This window comes from Perissodus microlepis, chromosome 22, assembly GCF_051167445.1.
Source record: "Perissodus microlepis isolate ML-2025 ecotype Zambia chromosome 22, ASM5116744v1, whole genome shotgun sequence".
Classification (NCBI taxonomy): domain Eukaryota; kingdom Metazoa; phylum Chordata; class Actinopteri; order Cichliformes; family Cichlidae; genus Perissodus; species Perissodus microlepis.
In genome coordinates, this window is record NC_140481.1 from 24,150,006 (window position 1) to 24,175,595 (window position 25,590).

At 39.9% G+C, this 25,590-nt stretch overlaps 1 protein-coding gene across 3 annotated transcripts in view; it reads right to left on the reverse strand.

The window, feature by feature from the left end:
- The window catches only part of epha10 (EPH receptor A10), a 166,779-nt gene that overhangs the window by 34,007 nt on the left and 107,182 nt on the right, over positions 1-25,590 (reverse strand). For all 3 annotated transcript variants that reach the window (XM_084919679.1, XM_084919678.1, XM_084919680.1), the window contains exons 4-5: positions 22,199-22,354; positions 16,664-16,993 (exon numbers count right to left, since the gene is read on the reverse strand). In XM_084919679.1, coding sequence (XP_084775805.1) covers positions 16,664-16,993; positions 22,199-22,354 — 486 coding nt within the window. The remainder of the gene's footprint in view (positions 1-16,663; positions 16,994-22,198; positions 22,355-25,590) is intronic.

Here is a 25,590-nt window from a genome sequence, read left to right on the forward strand (position 1 = left end):
CACTAATGAATATGTTCTGTCTGTCACTCACACGTGAACACATGAAATACTGCACACATACACACATATACACATGCACGACCTCCTCTCAAACAGCAGGATAATAGTCATTTTAGGCAGCAGATCAAAGGCAATCTGTCAGCATTGCTCTCTCTCAGTGTCCACCTCCATCTGTCATTTTTTTATGTCGCTGCAAACACAGGTATAATGCATTTTTCGTGATAACTATGTGACTTTTTGTTTCATGTTGGAAGTAAGCATGTATATCCATATGTGTGTATAGGCTGATGTCAAGTCTGCCAATGGCCACTGCAATCACAGATGCATTTTATTTTTGCCCAATCAAGCTGAAAGAGGGAAATCCGGGCCATATGGAGACTATTAGTGTGAAAAAAGGATTAAAAAATGGATTTTTTTTTTCTTTTTAATACAAAAGAATCATTTACTTGGATTCAGTGATATTAACACTAGTTATCACCAACACACCAAATAAATCCAGACATTCCTCAACAGCTGTCTCAGAAGGATTCTCCACATTCACTGGGCAGACACAATCAGTAACATCAAACTATGGGAAAGAACTTGTCAACTCCCAGTAGAGGAAGAAATCAGGAAGAGAAGATGGTGCTGGGTAGGGCACGCTTTACACACATCGCCAATCAACATCACCAGGCAAGCTCTCAGGTGGAACCCCCAAGGCAAGCGAAAGACAGGCCACCCAAGAAATTCCTGGAGAGGAGACCTCGAGGCAGAAGCAAAAATGATGGGCTACACCTGGACCCACCTAAGAACGGCCCAGGACAGAAAGCTCTGGAGATCTACCTTTGGCGGCCCATACCCTGGGAGGTGTGACAGGCAGTAGCAGTAATAGTAGTATCACCAAGACATTAATACTCACCGAACACTGTATTAGTTAAACCTTACTAGAACCTGATAGGAGGATCTTTTGCCTTGAGTACTGCCTTAATTCTTCAAACCATAGTTTGGATTAAACAAAATGCTGAAAACACTCTTCAGAGATTTTGGTCTCTGGTGACATGACAGCATCACATAGATTTGATGCAAATTTGTCAGCCGATTCTCCTTTTCCAACACATCCCAGAAAGCTCTACTGGAAATGTAATAACTGTGGAGGCTATTTAAGTATCGGGAACTCATTGTCATTTTCGGGAAACAAGCTGGAAATGATTTGATCTTTGTGACATGGTGTTTTCTCCTGGCCTAGCCTCAGCTTCTTCTTGTTCTTCTCTCTTCTGCTGCTTTAAGGTTTGATGTGTTCAGACATGGGTTTAAAGATACTCTTCTGTATATCCTGGATGTAATGTAAAGAACCCTGGTCATTCTCCTCCGACCTCTGACATCAACAAGGCATTTTCACCCAGATAATGGGCGCTTATTGGATATTTTCTCTTTTTCAGGATACTCTTCATAAACTCTAGAGATGGTTTTATGGAAAAATCCCAGCAGATCAGCATTTTCTGAAATGCTCAGTCCTGCAACAACAGTCCCTTAAATCACCTCCATTCTGATGCTCAACTTCAGCAGGTCACCTTAACCCTGTCTTCAGTTGCTGCCATATGTGTAATCAGTTTATTCTAATAAGTATTAAGAGTGAGCAGAGGTTTTAAAAATAGATATACATAATAAGAGCAGTTAGAGATCTTTTGAAAATATCATCATTACTTTAAGTCCTCAAGGTATTCTGAAGAATATTCCTGCATAATGTGAACACGGCACATTGTACAGATGCATACACAGTAGGGGGAGAGTAGTCGTGGAAACCATAGGCGCTCTAAAAGTTGTTATGATGTTAATGAACACGACACACGAATGTAAACAGACATAAGCAAAGAAATTATTTGCGGTGATTAATGAATATGCATGGGCATTAATTAAGTGGGAAATAGAATAAAGGATGTAGATGGTATAGTTAGGAGAAAATAAAGGGATTACCTCCACGATAAATGAAAGGATTAGACAAACAGAAATGGAAATAGTAAAGGTATTGGGAGGAAAGAAGAAAGCGAAAACTGTTAGTAACACTTGAAAAGGTATTTAGGTCAAAATTAAATTTTTACCATTAAAAAAAGCATTAAGCTTAATGTGTTTAAATTACAGAAAATAATTACCTTCTATGTTTATGTGTTTAAAAACTGCTGAGCTAATGAACACGATTACTTCATTTTTGATACAAATGGTTCACACGAATTTTCTCTATTATTTATTTCCTCTGTTAAAAACATGCATCCTATATAGATGGAAAATGTATAGGAATCTAAAATACGTAATCCTAATCTTATTAGAGCTCAACTATTTTGAGTGAATGCTTGAACAGACAGTCCCTACTTTCTCAAAGCCTCTGACACTCAAATACAAGAAGAAAGGTAGCTTAACATACTAAAGCAAGAACACAGTGTCAGCCTGCTCTGGAGGCTATTGTTTGCTATTCTTTCCTTCCTTCTATGCTGAATTATGCATAAGACTATTCCCTTCCTCCAAACCGTGGATCACATCACAGCTCAATCTGACACACAATAAACAAGTGTGCACTACAATGCAAAAGTAATACAAAGGTTAAAGTGGTGCTTCCACCTCAGCAAAGAAGCGCTGTAACTTGTTCGCCAGACAAACTAGCATCAAATTCAAATTCGCCCGTATTTGAAGTGCTTTAGCACATAGGTGTGCAGACTGTACTATTACTTTTTTTCTGCCCTGTTATCTACCAAATGTTCCTTTGAGAACATAGTAGGGTTCATCTCTACTTTCAGCAGATTTACACATTTTGAGGTTATATTTTTACAACAACCATAAATACAAAAAAACGTTAGGACGCTCTGTAAAATGTAAAACAGAATGTAATGATTTGGAAATCTCACAAACCCATATTATATTCACATTAGAAGACTGAAAACATATCAAAGGTTTAAACCAAGACATTTTTGCTTGTTTTAGTATTTTTGATGGCAGCAAGACGGCTCAAAAAAAGTTGGGATGTGGGCTTCAAAAATTCAGTGGTACTAAACAGAAAGAGCTGGAGTCGAATTTTGCAATTAAATGTGTTAATTGGCAACAGGTCAGTAACAAGCGACAGGCAGAGTTTCTCAGAAGTTAAGATGGGCAGAGATTCACTAATTTGCAACAAACTGTGTCTACAAGTTGTGGAATAATTTCAGAATAATGTACCGCAATGTAGAATTTTCAAGACCTTTGAAATGTAATGATCTACAGTACATAGTATGTATTAAAAACGGACATGAATCTGTTCAGAGGCTCAGGAACAAGAAATAATTGTCTGTGAACACAGTTCACCCTGCTATCACACAAATGCAGGTTGAATCATGCAAAGAAGAAGACACCACATGTAAATATGATCCAGACACACCACCTTCTACTCTGGACCAAAGCTCATTGACAATATACTGAGGCAAAAGTGTTCTGCGGTGAATTAAATTGAAATTTGTGCATCTTCTGGACTAAAGAATAACATTCAGCTTGGTATCGGCACACAGTTCAAAAGCCTGCATCGTTGATAGTATGGGATTTGTTAGTATCTGTGTCACTGGCCGCTTGGATGTCTGGAAAGGTGCTGACAGTGCTGAAAGGTGTGTACAAGTTTTAGAACAACATATGCTCCCACAAACTAGTCTAGACTTTTACCAACGGAAAACATTTTTCTTTGAATGATACATTTTCTCAGTTGAAACATCTGACGTGTTTTCTGTTGTAAATAAAATATGGGTTTATCAGATTAGAAAAAAAAAAAGAGCCCCAGCTTTTTTGGAAAAGGTGAAAAAAAGAAAAATGGTACGGCACTACCGGTGTGCTTGATCTAGATGGCCTGAATAGTTCAGTGACTTTTTCTCTCAACTGACCCACTGAGAAGAAAACCAGTGTGTTCCAGGACATCCTGATTTATAAACTAAGCACTGAGTAATAATAGGAAATAAGAAAAAACTAATTGCTGCTTTTTGCCTTTCAGCATCATGTAGAGGAATGAGTAACACACTTTACTGCTGATTTTAGCATGACCCCCAAAATATAAAACATGACAAATCCAACATAGCGTCACATCATATTTTCAGAGGACTTTCATCCTTGCTCCCCTGCAGCTTGCAACCTGGCTCCTGGGCAAAAAGCTGGTTGTGCTGGCTCTCTGTGCATTTATCATTTGCAAGGATTAAACAAAACATGAGCTCTAATTAATTAAAAAGGGGAACAAATTAATCAGAACAAGAGCATAAATTAATCAAAATGTGAAAAATGAATGAATCAAAATGTGTGCGCACATTTATTATGCACAAGATAGCATTTTGTGTACTCAATATAGTAAACTATAGCCTCAGAAGATTTTCTTTTCAGTGTCTACTGACAGGCTTATAAGATTTAGCCATTTATGAAGGCAAGTAGATGTGAAAATACGGTCCATTCTCCACTTCAACACACACTCAGCACACACGAGCATATGGGAGGGAATAGTGACTGCATTTGGCTTTGTGTTTTAAAAGAAAGAATCGGTGCAGACTTCTCTTTGAAATGTGTTTTTGACACACATTTACACAACTACACTCACATAAAAACATATACAACTGCATGATGATTTTCAAAAGCAATATAGAAGAGGTGATGGCTATGCAATAGAAGTGCACGCCAGACATTTCCAGTCCCTCATCTTGCAGCAGAAATCGCACGGCAGACATGCTCATAGGTGCCCATCACAAAGATGAATGGCTTCTGATAAGGTCCTGTATGAATGCCTTGCAGTACATATACCAATCACTAACACAAGTATAGGTCTGTAGACTCTAAAAGGGACACTATGAATTTTATAAAAGTGATGCATGTACAAGTATAGTAGGTATATTTTGTGACAAAATAGTAACCAGGCTACAATTAATACAACTTTATTATCATATCAAATCAGGTTGTGGCTCTCTGTCAGTCATTTTAAATAAGAAAGACTCTCAGCACGGAACTTTAAATACTGGAAGTTCTTAGAAAGTTGCTGGATCATCATGAGCTTGTGAATGCCCTGGACATGCAACACATGAAAAGGAGAGCTGATACAGCCCCAGTGTGAGCAGCAGTGATCCTCTTGGGGAATCTAGAAAACTCCACCTGTTGATGTTGGTTTGACTAACATTCAGACTGGAAGGTAGCAACTATTTGCTCTTCCTGCCACATGCAAGCATGCATGACAGAATTCTACGTATAAATATTATGGACACATATCTGTCATACAGTCCATGGCTTTAGGGTAGAGAATGGAGAGTGTCAGGTTTGGTGGTGTATGAAGCAGTTGGGATGAGAACTAACATCTCCAAATCAGAGGCCATAGTTCTCAGCTAGAAAAGGACGGAGTGTCCACTCAGGGTCAAGAACGAATTGCTGCCCCAAGTGGAAGCAGGAGAGGGGAGCGGGAGACTGACAGACAGATTGGTGCAGCACGTACCATAACAGGGATACTGTACCAGTCTACTGTGGTGAGGAAAGAGCTGGGCGTGAAAGTGAAGCTGTCAGTTTACAAGGTTGATCTACATTCCTACCCTCACCTATGGTTATGAGCTGTGAGTAGTGACCAAAGAAATGAGATTGCAGATACAAGTGGCAGAAATTAGATTCCCCTCAAGGGCATCTGGGCTCAGCCTTCAAGACAGAATGAGAAGCTCAGCCATTTGGGAGGGGCTGAGAGTAGAAGTACTACTACTCCACATCAAAAGAAACCGACTGAGGTGGTTTGGGCATGTGACTAGGATGCGTTCAAGGTGAGATGTTTTGGGCACATCCTAGGAGGCTGTGTATTTAATTCAAAGGGACTCTGATTGGTTTAATCTTCTAAATACCACAAATGTTTATTTGAAATAACTGAAAACTAAGTGATAACAGAGTCAAAGAACAGCAAATAAGCTGACAAGTAATCACATGGATTGTGCTTGTGGATCACATACAATTGGCAAGAACACAACCGATTTATATTTTACAAAATATTTAGAGTAATTGTAATTTTTTTTAAAATAATGTGTGTCTTTCTTTGGATGACTAATGAAATAACTAATGATGATTTTAAAAGAAATGTAGTTCGCAAATATTTATTTATTTATGATTGCTTCTTAAGGTCAATCGATCTTGGGATCACCAGAGACTCCAGTTGTTAGTCCATGTATGTTAAATATGTTGGCGCTGAAACTAAACTCTTAAATCAATATATGTAAAGTGGAGGTTCTGACCCTGGTATCATTATTTAAATTCAAAAACTGTTGAATTTAAAATACTGAATGTTTACACTACTATAAACAGGAACATGACATGGTATCTTAGATTTGTTTCTTGGTTTGGTCTCTGATTTGCCAAATACCAGCAGAGCAGTTAACCTCCTAAGACCCGAACTCTTCCACTGCATGAATTCTTAATTTCTCTTTGCTATTTGGGCTGATTGGGACCTGATGAATGTAAAAATAAAGAATTACCAGAATTTTTTTTACCTGATTTTTGTTTCTGATAAAAATGAGATCCAAATATGAGAACATTTGTTTAAAATTTCAATAGAACAGTGGCAGTGTGATGTCCTTGTAAGTGGATATCAGGCCCTTGTAGAGCAAAATTTAGTATTTTAGTCTAGACAACCCAAAATGTGATGTCCACATATGTGGACGGCAGGTCCTAGGAGGCTGTGTTTTACATTGTATGTACAGTTAAATGATTCCCACAAGTAAATCTTTTTTATTAGGATGGACTTAATACGTTGTATCAAATGATCTTTCAGAATTTTGCTCCTTAGATGAGTTAAATACAGAAGTGCAGGAAGCGATAACTTACTTTTAGAATTGTGTGGGGTTAAAGAACTGAAAAGACTTTAACAAAAACCCAGGTTCTCATAAGTTCATCTTCAGATCCACTCAATAGCCACTGCTTTCATTACAGAGACTCTGGAGGTTACATGGCAGCTCTGTCCTCTCTGTGGCAAGTAGATGTGTGAATAGACTTTGGCAAGAAATGGCACCCACTGCTGTAGGCTCTTGCATCCAGGTGTACGGAGGCAGCTGAGGTGCAACTGGCATCTCCTTTTTGTTATCAAAGGAGACAGGCGGAGGAGCTTCTCTCCCCAGGGGGGACAGCACAAACAGGGCAGAACATCTCGCAGTCATTCTTACTTTTTACTTCTTCCTCACATCTGTGGATCCTCTCCCTGGGAATTCTCTCTTGCAGTCTCTCCATCTCCTTATCTCCTTTTCCCCAACACAGCCTTGTCTCCGTCTTTGTTCTTAGGGGAATCTGTTGTTCCCTCCAGGTTTGTGCCTCCGCTGAGATGGCATCCATTTTCAGAAGGTGATTTCATTGTTCTACTTCTCACTAACTTGTGCTACCCCATGTGTCAACGCATATTAAAGATAGTGAATGATTGCATGCGAATCTATAATGAAAAGATATGAACAATGGTAGAAAATGTGTAAAAGTTGCAGACAGGAGTGATTGAGAGAGCCGTATCTGTCACGCATGCGCTTGGTAAAAGGGTCAAGAGGAAGCAACAGTGATGATCCCTCTGGGCATAGCACCACTTACTTCTGCCTGGAGTTAAAGGGATAGTGCAACAATGAGCCTGACAGCAGAGGACTGGGAAGCAAGCGCCACTCTCTGGGATGGAAAAATGGAGCCAACACACAAGTGCCAAAAGCTCCTGTTTCTTAAATGGCCTTTTGAGCTTGGCTTCAAAAGCAAATCAGTCCCTGTAGACCAGTATGTTAAAAAGCCCAACTTTACAGGAAAAATAAACATGTTTACATGTCTGGTCTCCTGCAACTTGTCTCCTGGCTCACCAATCACTGCCTAATTTGTTTTATTTGCCACTTGGACACCTAATCCCAAATTGCAAACACAATTATTCTGCCCAGTGCATCATAAGAGTGAAGAAGAGCAAGTGTGGAACAAGAGAAAAGGAAAGATGAAGATTAATAGTAAGACCCTGCTTCAGAGCAGGGTGAGGAGATGCAGTCAGACACAGCTATTAGCTACAGTGTTTTTTATTCATATCTGTACAGGAAGAAAAGAGGAGCAGAGGTGTTTGGAGGGAATGAGTCTTGTCTAGGTGTAACGCACACACACAGACACACAAACCCGGCTGTGAGTGGGAGGAATGGTGCAGGGAAGGCACCTGGATGAAGCACATTTTCATCTCAGCTACTAAATTATACGTTGCAAGGACACAAATCCACACACCTTGGTGGATAGGTGTGTGGATTTGTGTCTAAATTTGTGTCTGTGTAGGAGACCAGCATTTGTGTGCGCAACACCGGAGAGAGTCTTAGGGCTGGCCTGATTGAATGTGTCAGTCAGTAGGTGGTTGGGTGAGAGACAGACCAGAAGAGCGAGCGAGACACAGAGGCTTTTCTGTATGACATATTCAAAAAGGCTCGATCAACATAATCCAGCTGTGCCAAAACACCATGCCCTGAAAATAGGCTACCAATATACTGGTGAATTTTTTTTCCTGCACATACATGTGATCAAATCTGGAAAAGAAAACACCCTTAACCTGTTTACATTGCCTTTGCATAGTGTACAAATCTGGCATGAGACGCCCTCACCGGGGGAGAGAGGCTGGGGCCAACTTCTTTAAACTGCTTTTGACAGCTGCACACTGACTGATTCTGAACACTCTCTGGGCCCAGCATGCTTTAGCCTAAAGGCTGAGGCATGGTCTGATCATGACACGTCCGTTAAGCCAGACAGCCTCTGCCCGAAGCCTCCACCAAATAAAAAACACAGGCCGCGCACAAACCCTCGCAAAAACACAAACATACAGATAGAGTGGCTGACCCAAGACTGCTGCAGGAGGTTGGCTAAGAAGGTAAATAAAGCTCTATCTGCCTTGGCAGACTTGAATAAAGGGGCAATGCGTATACACACACAAACGCTGCATCTTTACAGCCTCCATCCTTTAGCATGACACAGCAATCCGAGCATAGTCTAACTTGTTTGATGACAGGATCTGATTTGGAGTGTGATGATATTTGGATCTTTTGGATCTTCTTAAATGCAAAAATAACAGATGATGTACTACAGGTTGTTATAGAAGGTTGTTGTAAGCAGCATTTTCCTATTGTAGTTCATCTGGGAGCCAGTTTTAACTGGACAGCGGGGGAGAAAAAACTAGAATGATACAAACTTACATCGACAAATGAATATGGATATTTTGAAAGTGTGCTTAAGTGCAGCTCTTGACTAAGAGCTGATATTACTTGAGGAATGTGAGACAGACAGCAGCTATAATGTAAAGAGTAATATAACCTATAATAAAGAGTAAAACATGAGCTCTTTTTAAGATGTATGACAAAAGCTGCAAAAATACATCCACAGTCTTCCATTTGAAATGTAGTCTTTTATTAAGTTAATAGTTTAATTATGATCAAGTGATCATGGCTGTGGAAGTTTTTCCCCTTCTTTCATCCTGTTTATCCCCCTTCATGAAAAAAACAACAACTTCCAAACAAGAATTCACACAAACACAAAACCGTGTCTTGAAAATTAAGGGATGGATTGACATACTAAGCATTTGGCGCATTGTTAAACCTCTGCTGGATAAACTGTACTGTAACCCCTCCCCCTGGAATTTTCTGCATGAAATTGTATAAAAAGATGCACGGCGAATGAGAAAAGAGGTGTCTGTGTGCGTGCAATGTTGGTCTGATGAGCTGAACTGTCTGTCACCCACCTACCGCTGTATCAGAGAGGAGTGTACTGTCATTCAGAAAGACAGCTGCATCTCCACACAATTTGCTCTCTCTCTATTTCGCACAGCAGGACGCAGCCGCCTTCCCCTCCCCTCCAGCGACTAACCCCACAAGAAACCCAGACGGCGCGCACACACAAACGCCGCCACGCTCTCCACAGAGGCACAATAAAGACGTCACAGAGTATTAGAGAAAGTGAGACATGAAAAGCATTTTGGAAGTTTGAACTTTTCTCTCTAGTCTGCTTGCAACCTTAAGCGTTTTCACCTGCCTACCCTCTCCCGGCAGGGGTTTCGACAAAAGATGTGCATCAAAGATAGGCTTTGTGATAATATGATTATGAGGAATACGCTGTGTCTTCGTGTCATCAGCTATCTCCGAGCTTTGCTTTCATTCCTACCCATTCCTCTACAATTCCCTGAACAACAAGGAACAGCCTGTAAATCCACATACAGAGTACACACACTGAACACTGAGAGTGCCTCTTCATAGACTCCAATTATAAGCCAAGAGGTAGGCAATTAAAATTCCCATCACAGGGTGACAAAGTGTCTTAAGTGGCTGGGCTATAGTCCTGAAAAGTAGCTTGATGACTCTATTCATTTGGTGCCTGCTGAAGCCTCACCTTCCCATCACTTCTAATTAAGGAGGCAGAAAGGATCCAAATGCCTTCATGCAAAGGGCTGAAGGGGGGAGAAGGCTGAGAAGTGTGAAAGTGAAAAAAATAAAAACGGCAATTGGAAACTAAATGACAAAGAAACAATGTTTCATACCTTGGTATTTGAAGTGTCTCTTTCGTTCACTGAGTGAATGGGGGGGAAGCAATATTCAAACCTCCCCCCCCAATTATAATGCAAGAAAAGTCTGATCCCAAGTTAATTCAGACTTAAACTTTAGTTCAAATCTTAAAACGCAAACATGTGTACCATAGTTTTTTGAGGAACCTATTTGATCCAGAGAATCAGAGACAACCCCACCTTCAATTAGCTTCCATTCATTTTTTTTATCTTTCTGCCATAGTAGGCAATGTGAATAAGTACATTACCCAAGTACTGCATGTAACCTTCTTGTACTTCATTTAAAAACATTTTTCTATTTCCTTCTACAACCCTTTTAATTTTAAAGGAAAAATATGACATTACTTTATTTAATTTATCTGAACATTTAAGTGACTTTTCATTTTAATATTTAATAGTCATTTTGTAATAAGTTATGTCTCCTGTATATTTGGCTTGTACCCCCATAAGCAATATTTGGTTGGGCTCCCTTTTCTCATATTATGATTTTATCAGTTTTTCTTATATACATATATTATGGATATTTTGTGTAGGAATTGCAGCAAATTTGAACTTCTTTCATAAGTATTGCAAGGTCTCCATCACACTTTTTTCAGTTTGTGTTGCCTTCAGTTTCAAACATTTTATTCTTCTGCTATGCACCCTGTGCTACTTTACTTGCTTTAAGTCATCTTTCATGCTTTATGCTTCCTAACTTTTATCTCAAAACCATCTCACCCTAACGTTTGTCCACACACAACTTTAAAAATGTATTAAGCAGTTTTGATATGCACGTCTTTAAAAATATGGTTTCAGATCGTTGTTTCTTGTTTTAAGTCTTCTTGCTTTTGCTCTTCACCCCTGCTCCCTTTTCTCCACATCCAGGCGTTCTCCTCACAATGCCACACCGCTCTCTTCTCTATCCCTGTACTTCTATATTCATTCCCCTCTCCTCTCCTCCCTTTATGCATCCATCTCTAAGGTCTATGTATCTCTGCGGGGACCAGCCATCTCAAAGCACGGCCAGTAATCCTCTCAGGATATTGAAATGCCAATCCTTCCTCCCTGACCCGCACCTCCACCCCATCTCTACAGCTACCCTGCATCCCTGTCTTCTTCCCTGCCTTAGCTAAAGGGCTTTGGATGTATCACTGGGGGCCAAGACATTCATCCAGAGACCAGTTGGATCACACATACACAGAAACACACACACACACACACACACACACATATACTGAACAATTCTGAAGCAAGATATCATCTTTTCTTAAGAAAAGAAATGAAGCATGGACCAATGTACAGAAATTATGTCATGCAAGCACAGCAAAGTATGGCCGTAGACACATGGTCTGGTGCACTCTTTCGCTTATATATGCACCCCTAATCCACCTCGATATGGCGCCCCATGAGCCTTAGGGAAAATTGATCTCCCGTTTACCCAGCTCATGTCCCATCGCCTCCAGTTTCTATCCCCTACTCTTCCTTTTCCCCATTATCCATCCTTGACACGCCATGCAAAACTCCCCTTTCCCCCTGGTGGCCTGGAGAGTCCTGATAAAACCCCATCTGCATGGGAGGATGTGCATGTGCAAGCATCCAGTTCAACTGCATATTTTCAAAGAATTCAATTTGTATGTCGCTTTTTGTAAGGTTTAAAGACCGACAGTGTCTAAACTGCTGTTTTTTAATGATTTGCATAAGATTCTGATTTTCCAATGAAAGCGGCCGAGGGAGAGAGAAGCTTGTGTTTGCATTTTATAGATGAAAATTGTCCCTGGTGTATCTTGCATGTGCGGCTGGGGCGGCGGGTTATCATGGTATAGTATCCAGCAGCACTTTCTCTCAGCAGCTCGGTTCAGATTGTGCCCTTAAGTTGTCAGGCTTTCTCCACCCTCAGCTGCCAGTCAAAAAATGCCACCCACTGCTAACAAGCTTACTCTGCACCGAAAAACAAATATGGCGCAATCAGAAAAGGTGGGAGAAAATAGTCCTAAGAGAGAGAAGCAGAGAGATGGGGGAAAAGAGGGCAGTGGTGATCATGTCAGGACAGGTGATGAAAAAGGAGAAGATAGCGGAAAGAGTGGCAGTGAGTAGGAGAGAAATTACCATCTAAGAATAGTGAGCTTATGGGGAGAGCAGGGAAGGATGTGGGGAGGGAAATGAGGGAGGAAATAGAGGGTAAAAAAAGATGAGATCGGTTTACAAAGGAAGGGAGGAGGTTAAGAAAAAGAACAAAGTAATAAAGAGATGATGAGGTGGCTAGAGAGAAAAAAAAAGGCCAGAGTGTGAGTCTGCTGATATGTGCTAGCTTTGTTCCAAATCCCTACTGCAGTATTTATAAAGGTCAGCGAGTTTTGATATGTAAAGTCTCGGTGGGGAGGTGCACACACAGGTGCGGACACAAAGCTAAGGTCCGTACAGAAATGCTTTTTGCAATTCTGGACCTGACCTGGCTTTACAGAACTTCAGACGATATCCCGCAGATACATAAAAATCAGATGAACAACAAAATGAAAACCGGACTTATCATGCAGCGACAATAAGACCAAGTGAACCATTATCGAATTTGTTTGCAGGCTTTGTATGTCAAGTTTTAATATTGCGTCATTTTAATGATCACTTCCGCTTCTATCTGATAAAACTGAGCAGATCCTTTATTGACCTTGAGGTAAACCTCTCCCAGAGGACTTTCAACGGAGGGTAGCTCTCCAAGAAAATGCAGGAATTATTCTGTGGCACATTTCACACACTTTTTTTTTCTCTTTCAAAGGTCTGTCTGTCTCACACCACACATACAGACAGTATTAAACACCACACACTAAATGTCAGCCGAAATCCTCCCTGTCACAGAAAGTCTTCTAAAACCCCTGCAAAACACTCTCTCCTAACCCTTGTCCAATCCTCCTGGACGACACGGTTAGCCGCACAACTCATACCTTAATACCCCGTAATAACCAGAAATCAGTGCCATGGTAACTGCTGACAAGACAGACAGACAGAGGAGATAAAAGTGAGAAAGGTTTAAAGAAATGTGACAATGAGGAAAAAAATGCTCACCAAACCAAACGACTCACGGACCGGTACCGGTCCGAGGCCCGGGAGTTGGGGACCGCTGGCTTAGAGCAACCCAACCTTTTTTGCACCACGGACAGGTTTATGTCCAACAGTAATTTGACGGACCGGCCTTTGATGTGTCGCGTATAAATACAAAAAAAATAAAATCAGATAATCTTCCACTGCACACCTGACCACTGCATTGACATAAGAGTAATTGCTCAAGTACCACCTAGTTGCGAGAGTTGAGGCTCAGGTGTGAAATGTATGGTTTTCAGGGTTTTTATCGGTTTTAGCGTTATTTTGTTATCATTTTTATCGTTAACTCTGTTTTCCTGGGTCTTTTCACGTGTGTTACGAATAAATCTTTTTTTCGGTACCGGTACTAGTTTTATATTGTTGTATTTATCCGCGACACCTTAAAGGCCGGTCCGTGAAAATATTGTCGGGCATAAACCGGTCCGTGGCGCAAAAAAGGTTGGGGACCGCTGCTCTAAGCGACTGGTGTGAGTAAGGTGCAGAACAATTACATTCTCTTCCACTAGAGGGCAGTACAACTACCTGCTCTAATGAAATTGGTTGCCAACTGCCAGTAAAATAGAAGAAGACGAAGAAGAAATGACATAATAGTCATGCTGTGAGACGACGCAGCGCGTAATAGCAATAGATAAATATTTGAAAAGAAAAAGTAGTCAATCGGACCTGGGTCCTAGAGAAAATTCCGACCCAGATTAAGGCCCTAGCATGAGTAGTGGTTGGGACAAACCAAATCAACTCCACTATGCCTGGTGCGCAGGGAACAATTATCAATATGCTTTTTGTGACATTTTTGTTTGGTGGTGTGCCATGTGATTTTTCTAATGTGAAATATGTTTTGTGGCTCCAACGGCTGGTAAACACTGATCTAAGCTAATCCCAATACACGAAGGTGCGATTATATAGAATCTCGTCCGGGTTGGGGAGGCCCTGAAAACCTGTCAGGCCCCGAGAAAACTGTTTCCAGGAGTGGAACATTAGGACTACAATGTCCACTCTTCTGCCAAGATAACTGGCTCCAAGTGCAGAGTAACAACTTCATGGATGGAGAAATCAGGTAAACACAGACTGAACAATGGATTTAGATTTATAGGGAACCTAAAATGTGATGTCTAGATTGTTCTGTGTCTGCTAGATTTGTTTTCTGAATGAGTCTGAGCCTGTCTGACCCTTAATGCTGAAGCATTGCTCAACTATAAAGTGAAAATGAGAAAACAGTAGAATGCAAGCTCTTTAATGAAGAAGAATTAACTACAACCTTCACTAAATACAAATTTTTCCCAAGCTCCCAAATCAAGTAAGTGATGTCAGTGCTTTGTTCTCATACACATAACTGTGCTTCAGCCCATCTCTCGTGTTATATACAAGTTTAAGCTGGTCCGAAAAAGAAGATCCTGAGAAACATAAATCTCCTTAAGCTCCTAGGACCTGGTATCCACATATGTGGACATCACATTTTGGGTTGTCTAGACCAAAATACTAAATTTTGCGCTACAAGGGCCTGATATCCACTTACGAGGACATCACACTGCCACTGTTCTATCGAAATTTTTAACAAATGTCCTCATATGTGGATCTCATTTTTCTCAGAAACAAAAATCAGGTAAAAAAAAAAACAAAAATTCATTGTTTTTACATTCATCAGGTCCCAAAATGCCCAAATATCAAACAGAAATTAAAAATGCAGGCCATGGAAGAGTTTGGGTCTTAGGAAGTTAAATGTGCTCTCTTTTTTATTCTTAGATGCATGCCTCAGTCAAAAACCACACTTTCAATATAACAACTATTCAAAAGTTTAACCCACTTTCCCACGATAAAGTCTTATAGTATATGTCCTGAACTTAATACCTGGAAATTCATAGCGAGTCCTGCAGCCTTCACAGATGCTGCACAGCATTCATTATTCAGCCCATTTCTCTAAGCTAATTTCCAATTAATGGCAGAAGCACATTCTGCCATTCTCACTCTCATTGTTTCTCCATCAGATACTTTATTGTACAGCACCTTTCATTCCATCTTCCACCTATGTTTCATTTGCATCATTATGTTCATCATTCATATTTCCTTCAGCTTTCGCAAACAAAGATGTCAAACATTTTCAAAGATATGTGCGGCGGTATAACATGCACAGTCATGTGTACGTTTGTTTACAAAAGAATGTTTGTCAGCATTCAAGCCAGAAAGTAGGCTTGGACATCTTTAGTGTGTGTATGCGTGTGTTTTGGTCTTTTCACACTTGAGCTCCTCCAAATAGTGAGTGCTATTGCGGTGCTGGGTGACAAGGCTACTTGGTAAAGTGCTTTTCAAGCCTCTGGCTAATGGCCTGCTGAAAACTTCTGCTGATGAAAATTAGATCTCCCCTACCAATGAGAATTTCTGCCCTGTCTGCAGCAACAGACATGTTGTCAGTATAAGGGTGTATGATTGAAGTTTGTGCTTTTTTCAAAGAATACACAGAAATTCAAATCACTACAGAATACACATTGCTTCTGAATGCCATGTCAGTAAATCTGCATTTTGCTGTAGGCAAAGGTCACAGTGGGTTTTACAGAGTACAAAGTGCACATAAATATGATCTGTGTGTATGTCTTTTTTTGTTGTGTGCAGAAATAAAAGCGGATTGTGGCGATATCATAAAAAATGCATGCGTTATTTCCAAACAAAACATTCAAACTTTTCAAATAGGGGTCAAAATGATTTTTTAGAGGATTTTCTTATGTCGAAAATATGAATAAAACAGTAGAATTTGTCTGACCAGATGAAATGATGACATAAAAGTTTTTGTAAAACCACTAAAAATTCAGTCAAAATCAAGTGGAGTTAAAAAGTATTCAAAACTGGAAACGCGTGTAGTGCAAGTTTATTTAAAGTTCATCTATTTTTCACACATAATGTTGCCTGATGTCAGACATTTCCTTGTTGGTCCCTACTTAGTACAAATGCAATATCTTTTAAAAAGTGCATTCTTTGTCGTTTGTTTTTTGGTTTCAGAGTGTGCCACGTTTAAGTGCAATTTAAATGTTTTCCATTTACATGTTTGTGTTTGTTTTTGAAGGTTGAAATGGAACTTACCAGGCAGGCTTGTTGACACGTTGACTTGTGTGTAGAACCTCTTGTTTGGCAGCAGCTCTGACACTCCATTCAAGGCTTCTACAGTAAATGTGTAATTGGTGTTGGGAAGAAGATTGACCAGAGTCACAGTTCTTTCTGTCAGGCCAACCTGCTGAGGCACAAATCCAACGCTAGCCCCACATGGCTCACACTGCCTCCCGATGCACTTCCGGCATCCCACACTGTAGGTCAAATCCACCCTGCCCCCTGTGTCGGACGGAGCAGCCCAGTCCAAGATCAGCGTGGACTGCTTCAGAGTATAGGTCAAGTCTCTGGGAGGGGATGGGGGACCTATGAAAGAAAAAAAAAAAAAAGATAATTATTTAGATTTATTATTTATCCCAGGTTGCTCATGAGCAGTTTGTAAGAAAATACAATGCATACTCAATTTGAATGAACTGTCATGCAATTTGATGTACAACAGTCCAGAGGCTTTATGGTGGGTATAGAAGCATTTATACAAACAATATCATCATAATCAAGCGCCAGTGTTGGAAGGTTCCTTTTAAAATGTATTCCACTACAGATTACAGAATACATGCCCCAAAATGTATTTTGTAACGTATTCCGTTACGTTACTCAATGAGAGTAACGTATTCTGAATACTTTGGATTACTTAATATATTATCAAGCTTTTTACAACTACATGAATGTACTATTGCTGTGTGATGTATTGCCATTACTGAAAGATACGCGCCATACCAACTAGATTTTTAAGTCTTAATATAAAATGAGTAACAGTAGGGTGGACATTAGGTAAGGCTGCACTTTTTGCAGCGATCTCGTATAGAAAACTATTTTGCGCGTATATAAAACAGGTCCGCGGCTCCGAACCGTAGTAAAGGGACCTCTGGCTAATACGGGCTCGTAGCTGAAAACTAGCTTTACTTTGTTGTCTGGGTCAACTTTGCTAGCGAGAGACAGAGAGAGGCGTTGAAAGGCTGCTCCAATTGAACTTTGAGTGTACAGTCGAGTCTTAATAGCTTACTTACAACTGGGCTACATTGCCCATGAGGCTACATTCTTTAGGGCTATGCCTGTAACACTCTGCCTATTGCCTTCATATTAAATAATTTTTTGAACAATAATTTTAAATTTTAAAAAAATGTTAACAAGCAGGTGATTTGATTTTAATAATGTGACATGAACCATTTTACATAAACAGGTGAGGGAAAATCTGAGGGACTTGTTGTGAAATAATAGTGTATGTAGCATTATTATTATACTTTGACAGTTTGAAAATATATTTTAAGAAGATGTATTGGACTGAGACGGAGGAGGGATTATTGCTCATATAGGAAGGAAAATGTTTGGGGTAAGGCTCAGGATTTGATTAAAAAAAGAATAGAATAACATTCCCTTTTGTCTGAAAGATTAGCGTTTTTTTCCATTATGTACTGGTGTCATCTGCTGTGTGAAACAGACCCTCCATTTACTCTTAGTAAATAAAGATGGCTTGCCATGGAAAGTGTTTTATCTCTCCCGGAACACAAGTCTGATTTGATATGAGGGGCAGTGATGTGAGCTGCCTATTGAAAGGCTGTGTGTGTCAAAAGTTCAGCATTATACAGTACACGACAGAGGTAACAAAAAACTGCGTAAACATGTCATTTAAAGCTAAACCACTTCTAAATGAACCCCCGCAACAGCTAAAAAATAAAATATACGATCCAGTAGAAGGCTGTAAAAAGCCAGACCAGAGGACTCCATCCTATCACTAAGTCAGCATTCAGTGTCTTTTGGTTCATATCCTCTTCTCACTGAAAGCACAGGTCCATTAAAGGTCATGAATTTTACATACATCCTTGTATGTGTGTGCATGTGCGTGTAATGAATAAGTGAAGGTTTGCTGCACCGTGCGTGCCATCAAGCACGTCACACACCACAGCTGCGTCCCGCTTCCAAACACACGTGGTGCCCAGGGTTACATAAGCCCAGAAAACATTCACATTATGAACACACACACACACTCGCACACACACAGTAGATGCAGACACAGCTGGGCCTCTTTCTCACATCTCTGTCCACTTTCATGCTTTCTTAGCCTTGCAGTCCCTCACTCTCTTAAGGTTTCTCTTTTCTTTCCATCTTACATTGCGAGTGCCTCTTGTTAAAACTTCACCTCCACAACTCTTTCCCACTCTTTTACTCTCAACCTGTCCCAACCTTCTAACTCCCTTTTCCCTATAGCCCATCCACATCACTATTCAACTCAATCTCTATTCCTCCAAAAATATGATACAATACAGAAAATCTTGCATTTCCCCTTAAACCATTGTCATTAAACTACATGTGTTATCTTTATATCCTACCCCCTCTCAGTTAATCTCATCAAATGAGATCAGGGACATCTATGCCAGAGATAACATAGTCTGACAGGCATGAGAGTATTTTTGCACCAACAAGGTGATTCCCAAAGCACTTTTAGTTGAAAACTTGACATATCTCAGCATGCTATATAGCGCATTCTTGAAAAATGTGAGAAAACTGGACAAATGGAGGACAAAAAAGTGACAGACCTATCCACATTAGATCTAAAAGCCATGTCCCCAAGAAATAGGAAAAAAATCCAGCAGAGACCTGACACGCAACCTGAGAGTTGCATCAGGCTCTTTAGTTGATCTGTCTAGTGTTCACTAAAGCCTCATCGGGATTGTTATAAGTGGAAATGTGGATGTCAAGAACCAATTCTTAAAGAAGGGAAACAGGACAAAAAGGCTGACATATAGAAACACACACTGGAACACTGAAAGTCGTGGACTGGCCACTCTGAAACACTAACCTCAACATTGTTGAAGCAGTGTGGGATCATCTTGGCATGTTGAAGAATAAAGGTAGTGATACCAACTATTAACTTCAAAGCTCATTAGAACTCTGTTTTTGCCAGATATACTCTGTTTCTATTCAATCAATCAATCAATCAATAAACTTCAATAAATCACTGCACCCATTTCATATTTTAACTAGCAAAATATAAAGAAATGAGGAGTAGCTCAAGACTTTTGCATAACACTGCACATTTATGGTAAACAGCAAGTTTAGTTTTTTAAGTTTTCAGAGAAAATTGAAATTGTGCAGTCTTCAAAATCAGAAATAATTATTATGCAGCAACATCATTTTGCAGTTATTCTCAAACAACGATTTTGCTGATTTATTTGCTGAAACATCTGATGACAAATGGTATGCATCTCGTCTCCAGTTTTTTTTTTCTCCAAATAGTTATTGTGTTACAACTGGAGCTGTCAGCAGAAGTTCTCCTCTGCCAAAACTTACAAGAATTTAGAGACTAATTTTAATTAACTATTTCTAAAGTTCTACTTTTCATCTCCATAGCTGCCAAGGGAAATGCAGCAGTGTGCTCTAATGGAAAAAAACTCAATCGTCACCATTAACAATGGCAGTCAGTTGAGTCATGAAGTAACAGATGAAGCTTAATCTTATAATTAAAGCTCTGTGCTCCTTCAACTTTTTCAAAAAGAATTCTAAAAGCAACTATGAGGTGCACAGTCTCTGATTCTCAGTGTGGTAAACACATTAGGGTCGTGATACTACACTAGCATTAAAAAGGGAGAAGAATAAAATCAGTTGTTCTTTAATCACTGGCGTAATAATGCGCACATATCAAACACTTCATCTTTGAAAATCATAATTTTTTCTCTTACTCTTATGAGGCTAGATTCATCAAACTCTTTCTCTAAATGTACAGTGTGGTGGATTAGTAGAATCTGGGGATTATCATAATTACAGAATCTATAGTGTAATTAATGTGGTCATTAGGCTGCTATGAATATTATCACACAGGATCAGTGAGCTCAGCAATCAATATTATAATTAAACCCCTCCACTGCACTTACCATTAAAGCTAGCATGACCACACACTTTCATTCATGTGTGTACGCACTAACGCACAAGTCAATGTGAATACATATATAAACACACATGCACTAACTTAGAGACCCTATGGATTTATGTTCTGAATACTTTCAGGATATATACCCTATTATTCCTCCATCTAATTACTAAGCTATAATCAACAGGCTGTTTTCCATGCAGAAATCAATAGGGCCAACCTGTACGGCTCTGTTTGGCCTCATAGTGAAGAAGAATCAGTACGGGAGAAGGGCAGAGAAAGGGTCAGAAAAAGTAAAAGGTGAGGAATGAACAAATAATGTGTGGCGAACAGGGATGAGGATATAGAGTGTCGCTCGAGGATAGAGGGATGAGATTTTGGTTTGACAGAGAGAAGAAAAATGGGATGATAACACGCATGGATGGAACAGATGAAAGGATAAAGAGTAAGGAAAATGCGAGGAGGCGGTGGCTAGAAAGAAGAGTGATGAGTGGTCAAGTTAAGAAGACAGAGAGATGGGAATGGAAGAGGGTGTTGAGGCATCAAAAAGGAGGGGGTAGAAAAAGAAGGGGGGGTCCAGCGGAAATGTAGATAATGGAAGTATAGCAGAAAATGGATCTGTAATGTCAGGAGAAAAGGTGGAAGAATATGGAGAGAATGCAAAAGGTTAAGCAAAGAGATGGCAAAATGGGGTGATGGGTTTTTTTGAAAGATGGATGGGAGATAAAAAAGGGATAAATGTTAAGAGGCAAAGAAAATGGTTTGGGTGAAGAGGCGCTTTCATATATAGCTTTGGATACTAATAGACAAAGGTTGGAAGTGGTTACATTTACAGAAAACCCTCAAACATACTATGACACAGACGTCCCAGAGGAAAAGTCTTCCTTAGAAAATTAACTTTAAATACTATGTCAAACAAAGACTGGATTTATTCTTTATTCCAGATCAAAGAGGAATTGTCCAACGAGGCAACAGATGTCATTAACCAGTTATAGACCAAGATATATGTATTCTCATCCTTTAAGCTTGCAGTTATACAAACACTTCACAACTTTTTCATCAGCAGAGCAGTACAAGGCATGCATCCTGTGTTGTGAGAGACCTACTCCTAGCCAACAATCTGGGATAGGTTACAAAAACATGGAATGCAATACAAAGAAGGGTATGTGGTGAAGGAGAGGTGAAGGGTGCAAGGAATGAGACATGGAGATGGGGTTGATGAGGACAAGATGATGAAACATGACTTGAGGGGGGAGGGAGCAGGTCAGACCAAGAGGTAATAGCATGAAAACAGGAAAGGTGGATGAAAGGGTACGGGGTGAAGGACAGGTTGTTTTAAGACATAAAGAAAATGGATCTTTATTGTTAAAATGGATAAATGGCAATTGCAGCTATATCAAAAGCTGAATGGGAGGTTGAGATATTGATTGGCTTACAGACATAAAAATCTATACTTTATGCAAAATTTCAATATCATATCTTATATGAGTTATATGGTGCGGCTGGAACTAGTATATAAGCATAATTATATATATATATATATATATATATATATATATATATATATATATATATATATATATACATATATATATAATTTAAGAAGATATAGACATAAATAAGTGCAAGTATATTATTATTATTACGTGTGCATGGCGCTGAGGGATTGTCCAAAGGAGTCCTGAAGTGATCCTCCTCACACAAGCACACCATGGATCCTTCCTCTTCTGCGACGCTGTTGGCTGGGCAGGGGAAACACTCCTGCTGTCTGGACGACATCTTGTAAGAGCCAGGTGGACACGCTGGAAAAGAAAAGCAGTTTGTCAGATATGTCCAAATTATGTGATATATCACATTACATACATTTAAAAAAATATATGTAATATCCTTTTGGGAAATGAACACATGAAACACATATTGCTATATCAAGGAACTGCACGTTCACAAGATAATTCTGCAGATATGCTAACAGTTTAGAGCCTTTTTTTAATCACATAAACGCCTCTATTTCACTAAGCACGTTAAAGCCTTTGAAAAAAACGAGAGGGAAAATTAGGAATGAGTGTAGAAAAATGAGAAAAGCCAGTGAGACCTCAGTAAAGTATAGATGAGATAAAAGATAGGATTAGAGCAGAAAAGTAGAGGAGACTTTGGCTAAATCCATCTGACAAACACAATTCTCACATTACATGTGATCGGTGGACAAGTGCAAATGGCATCAAAGTCTGCTACTGGAATGAACCAGCTATGCAAATGAAAGAAAACCAATGGATCGTGCAGGCACAAAGCTCCGAAGCCCAAGATTTTTTATTTCATTGTGCTTTTCCTCCCCTTGTTTCGCCTTATTTGGAAGTTATCCCAAAGCATGCATGAACCAAAATACAAAAGGTGAGAACGTGGACAAAGGTGATAAGTACTCATGACCATACATGTGTAAGAGTACACACCATGTAACAGAAGCTTATCAGTGCAAGTGTGACAATGGGCGTGCATAAACACACACACTCAAACTCACTGAGAACAGCTTATTTTACACTCTCCCTGTATGCGGTTTCATTTTCCACTTGCCGTGCTTTTGTAGCAGGTGATAATGGGTGTGAAATCAGGCAGCCAGCTACCGCTCCACGCTCCGGTCTCCTCTCTTCTGAGACTGTATTCTAAACAGCGGGTCTACATTAACAGCTCTAGTGAGCTTTCCACCCCTCTCTCCCAGTCTTCTGCTCGTTTTCCATTCTCCTGACACATTATTCTTTCTTATTCCTTTCATACCTTTCTTTGTCCTTCTCGTTTTTTTTTCCGACATCATCAGTCTTGTTAGGTTCCAACTTTGGAGGCATGTTCATTTTTACCCAGAGTGAGAAACTAGTGATTGACATAACCAGTTAGTGTACATTAAATTAGTTTACAGATGGTAGATACTGGTTTTGAGAATATTTATGGACGAACTACTTGGTAACAAAGGCCTTAGCAATGCAAGTCTAGGGACTGGTTGTTAACCCCCTGGCAACCTCCAGTTGCTAGGGAAAAATGTGAATTCCACACCCAGATCACGAGTGGTTGCTAGGTGTTTATCTCCAGGTAAAATTGCCTATAAAGAGGCTCCTTGTAATTGCTTTGGTCACTAGCAGTTTGCTGTGGTCGCCTGCAGTTTGCATGGTACAAGTTTACTCGTATAGAAATAATCACCATTTACTCTTCGAGCTGTAGTGAAACTTGAAAAAGTGCGAGATAACCCAGGAATGGAGAATGTTAGCTTTAACGTGAAAGTTGTGTTTGGAGAGTAAACGGGGGCTTCTTTGCGACCAGTTTCACACTAGTGGCTGCCAGCAATCTCGTCAACCACTCATCAACCAGCTGCAGAAAGTGAATAGGGAGCTTTAGCAATCAGTTTCAGAAGAATTACCAGCAACCTGTACCAGCTACTTGCAGCTAGTCTGGGAATATACATTTTACCCTCAGAACCAGTGGTTGCCACATGGTAGCTGACAAGCTTCTACATCTGTGTCATCAAGGCCTACATTTTAAATCAAAAGAAGCTATATTGTAACATGAAAATTATGACTCAAAATTATTTATATGACTCAAAATAAGACACGGTTGCTTTACTTACCCTGATACTACACACTTTTAAAAACACAAATTTAAAAAAAGGGGGAAAACAACTACCAACAGAAATATTTGAAGCTAACGATACGCCGGCAAGGGTTAGCAAGTCATAATAGTCCATGTGGTACATGGTAAATGGACTGGTACTTATATAGTGCTCTTCTACTCTAACTGAGCACTCTACTACAAGCCTCATTCAGTAAATCATACACACATTTTTTCTAAATCAAAGCACCTTGTCTAACATCGACACACTCGCACTTTTATGCATTTATCACTGGCTGCTTGAGATTCTTCATAAAGGACACTTTGACATGCAGAAAGGAGAAACTGGTGATCAACCCACTATCCTTCCAACCCACTTTACCTCCTGAGCCACAGCTGCCCCAGCCCTGAATTTCATTAAATGTAAACATTAAAAGATGTTCAATTTACATTCTTGGGTATGTTTACTTGAAGATCTTGAATAGGAATTAGGAGATATCATGAGCCCCTGGAACCATGTTATCAACTGTGATTTAAGGCAACAGTGCCCTGTCTGAATTATGTGATAAAATTTATGGGATTTATGGGAAATTACAGTTAAGAAGACAGCACTTTTCCCACCTGCAGTATTGTGTCACACAGTCAGTAATGCTGATATATTTGTATGTGACACAGGCAAGTTGAACACAAAAGCCTTCCCCTGGCTCAGACCAGTCTGAGAGTGTGCACGTGCCTGTATACCTTTGTGTATACATGTGTGTATTACAGCCCTGTGTGGCATGTTCGAGGCTGTAAGAACCTCGTAATCGACTTTCTAATGTCTGTCATTACACAGAAAAAAGCCTCTCGCTTTCAGCTCAAAGCACAGCCAAGCATGGGGACATAACAGAAACACACACACACCCTGTCAAGCAGCACTGAAGTAGACTCCCTTTGTTCCTGACTGTGCTGCCACTATCCTTCCCTTCGCCACAGCAAGAACATCAAGTGTGAATAGCACCTAAATCAAGGCAAAATTATGCATAGATCTATGAGAACAGAAATGGGTTTTGCATTTTCTACCTATCATGCTTAAAAGCAGGCTAGCCATATGGCTGGCTGCAGTTCTGACTTATCTCTTCAATTCAGCATGGATAGACATTTCGCTGGCCCACGATGGAAATGTGTGTCTAATGATAGGGGTGTATCAAGACAATATGTGCAGCTCAGATAACAAAAGGAGCTGGCTTTGCATGATGCCCGTCATTTTCAAGGGATTCAAAGGGTCGCCAAAAGCCAGTGCCAGAGAAGGTCATGTCAGTCAGCATGGCCACAAGCCATCTGCCAATTGGAGAAGAGGAGTTAGTTTAAAAGGCATCCAGCGGTGAGAAAACAAAACAAAAAACTGAACAAAACAATGGAGATACTTGTAATGAAGAGTACTCAAGAGTGCTCATTTGGTTTTTCT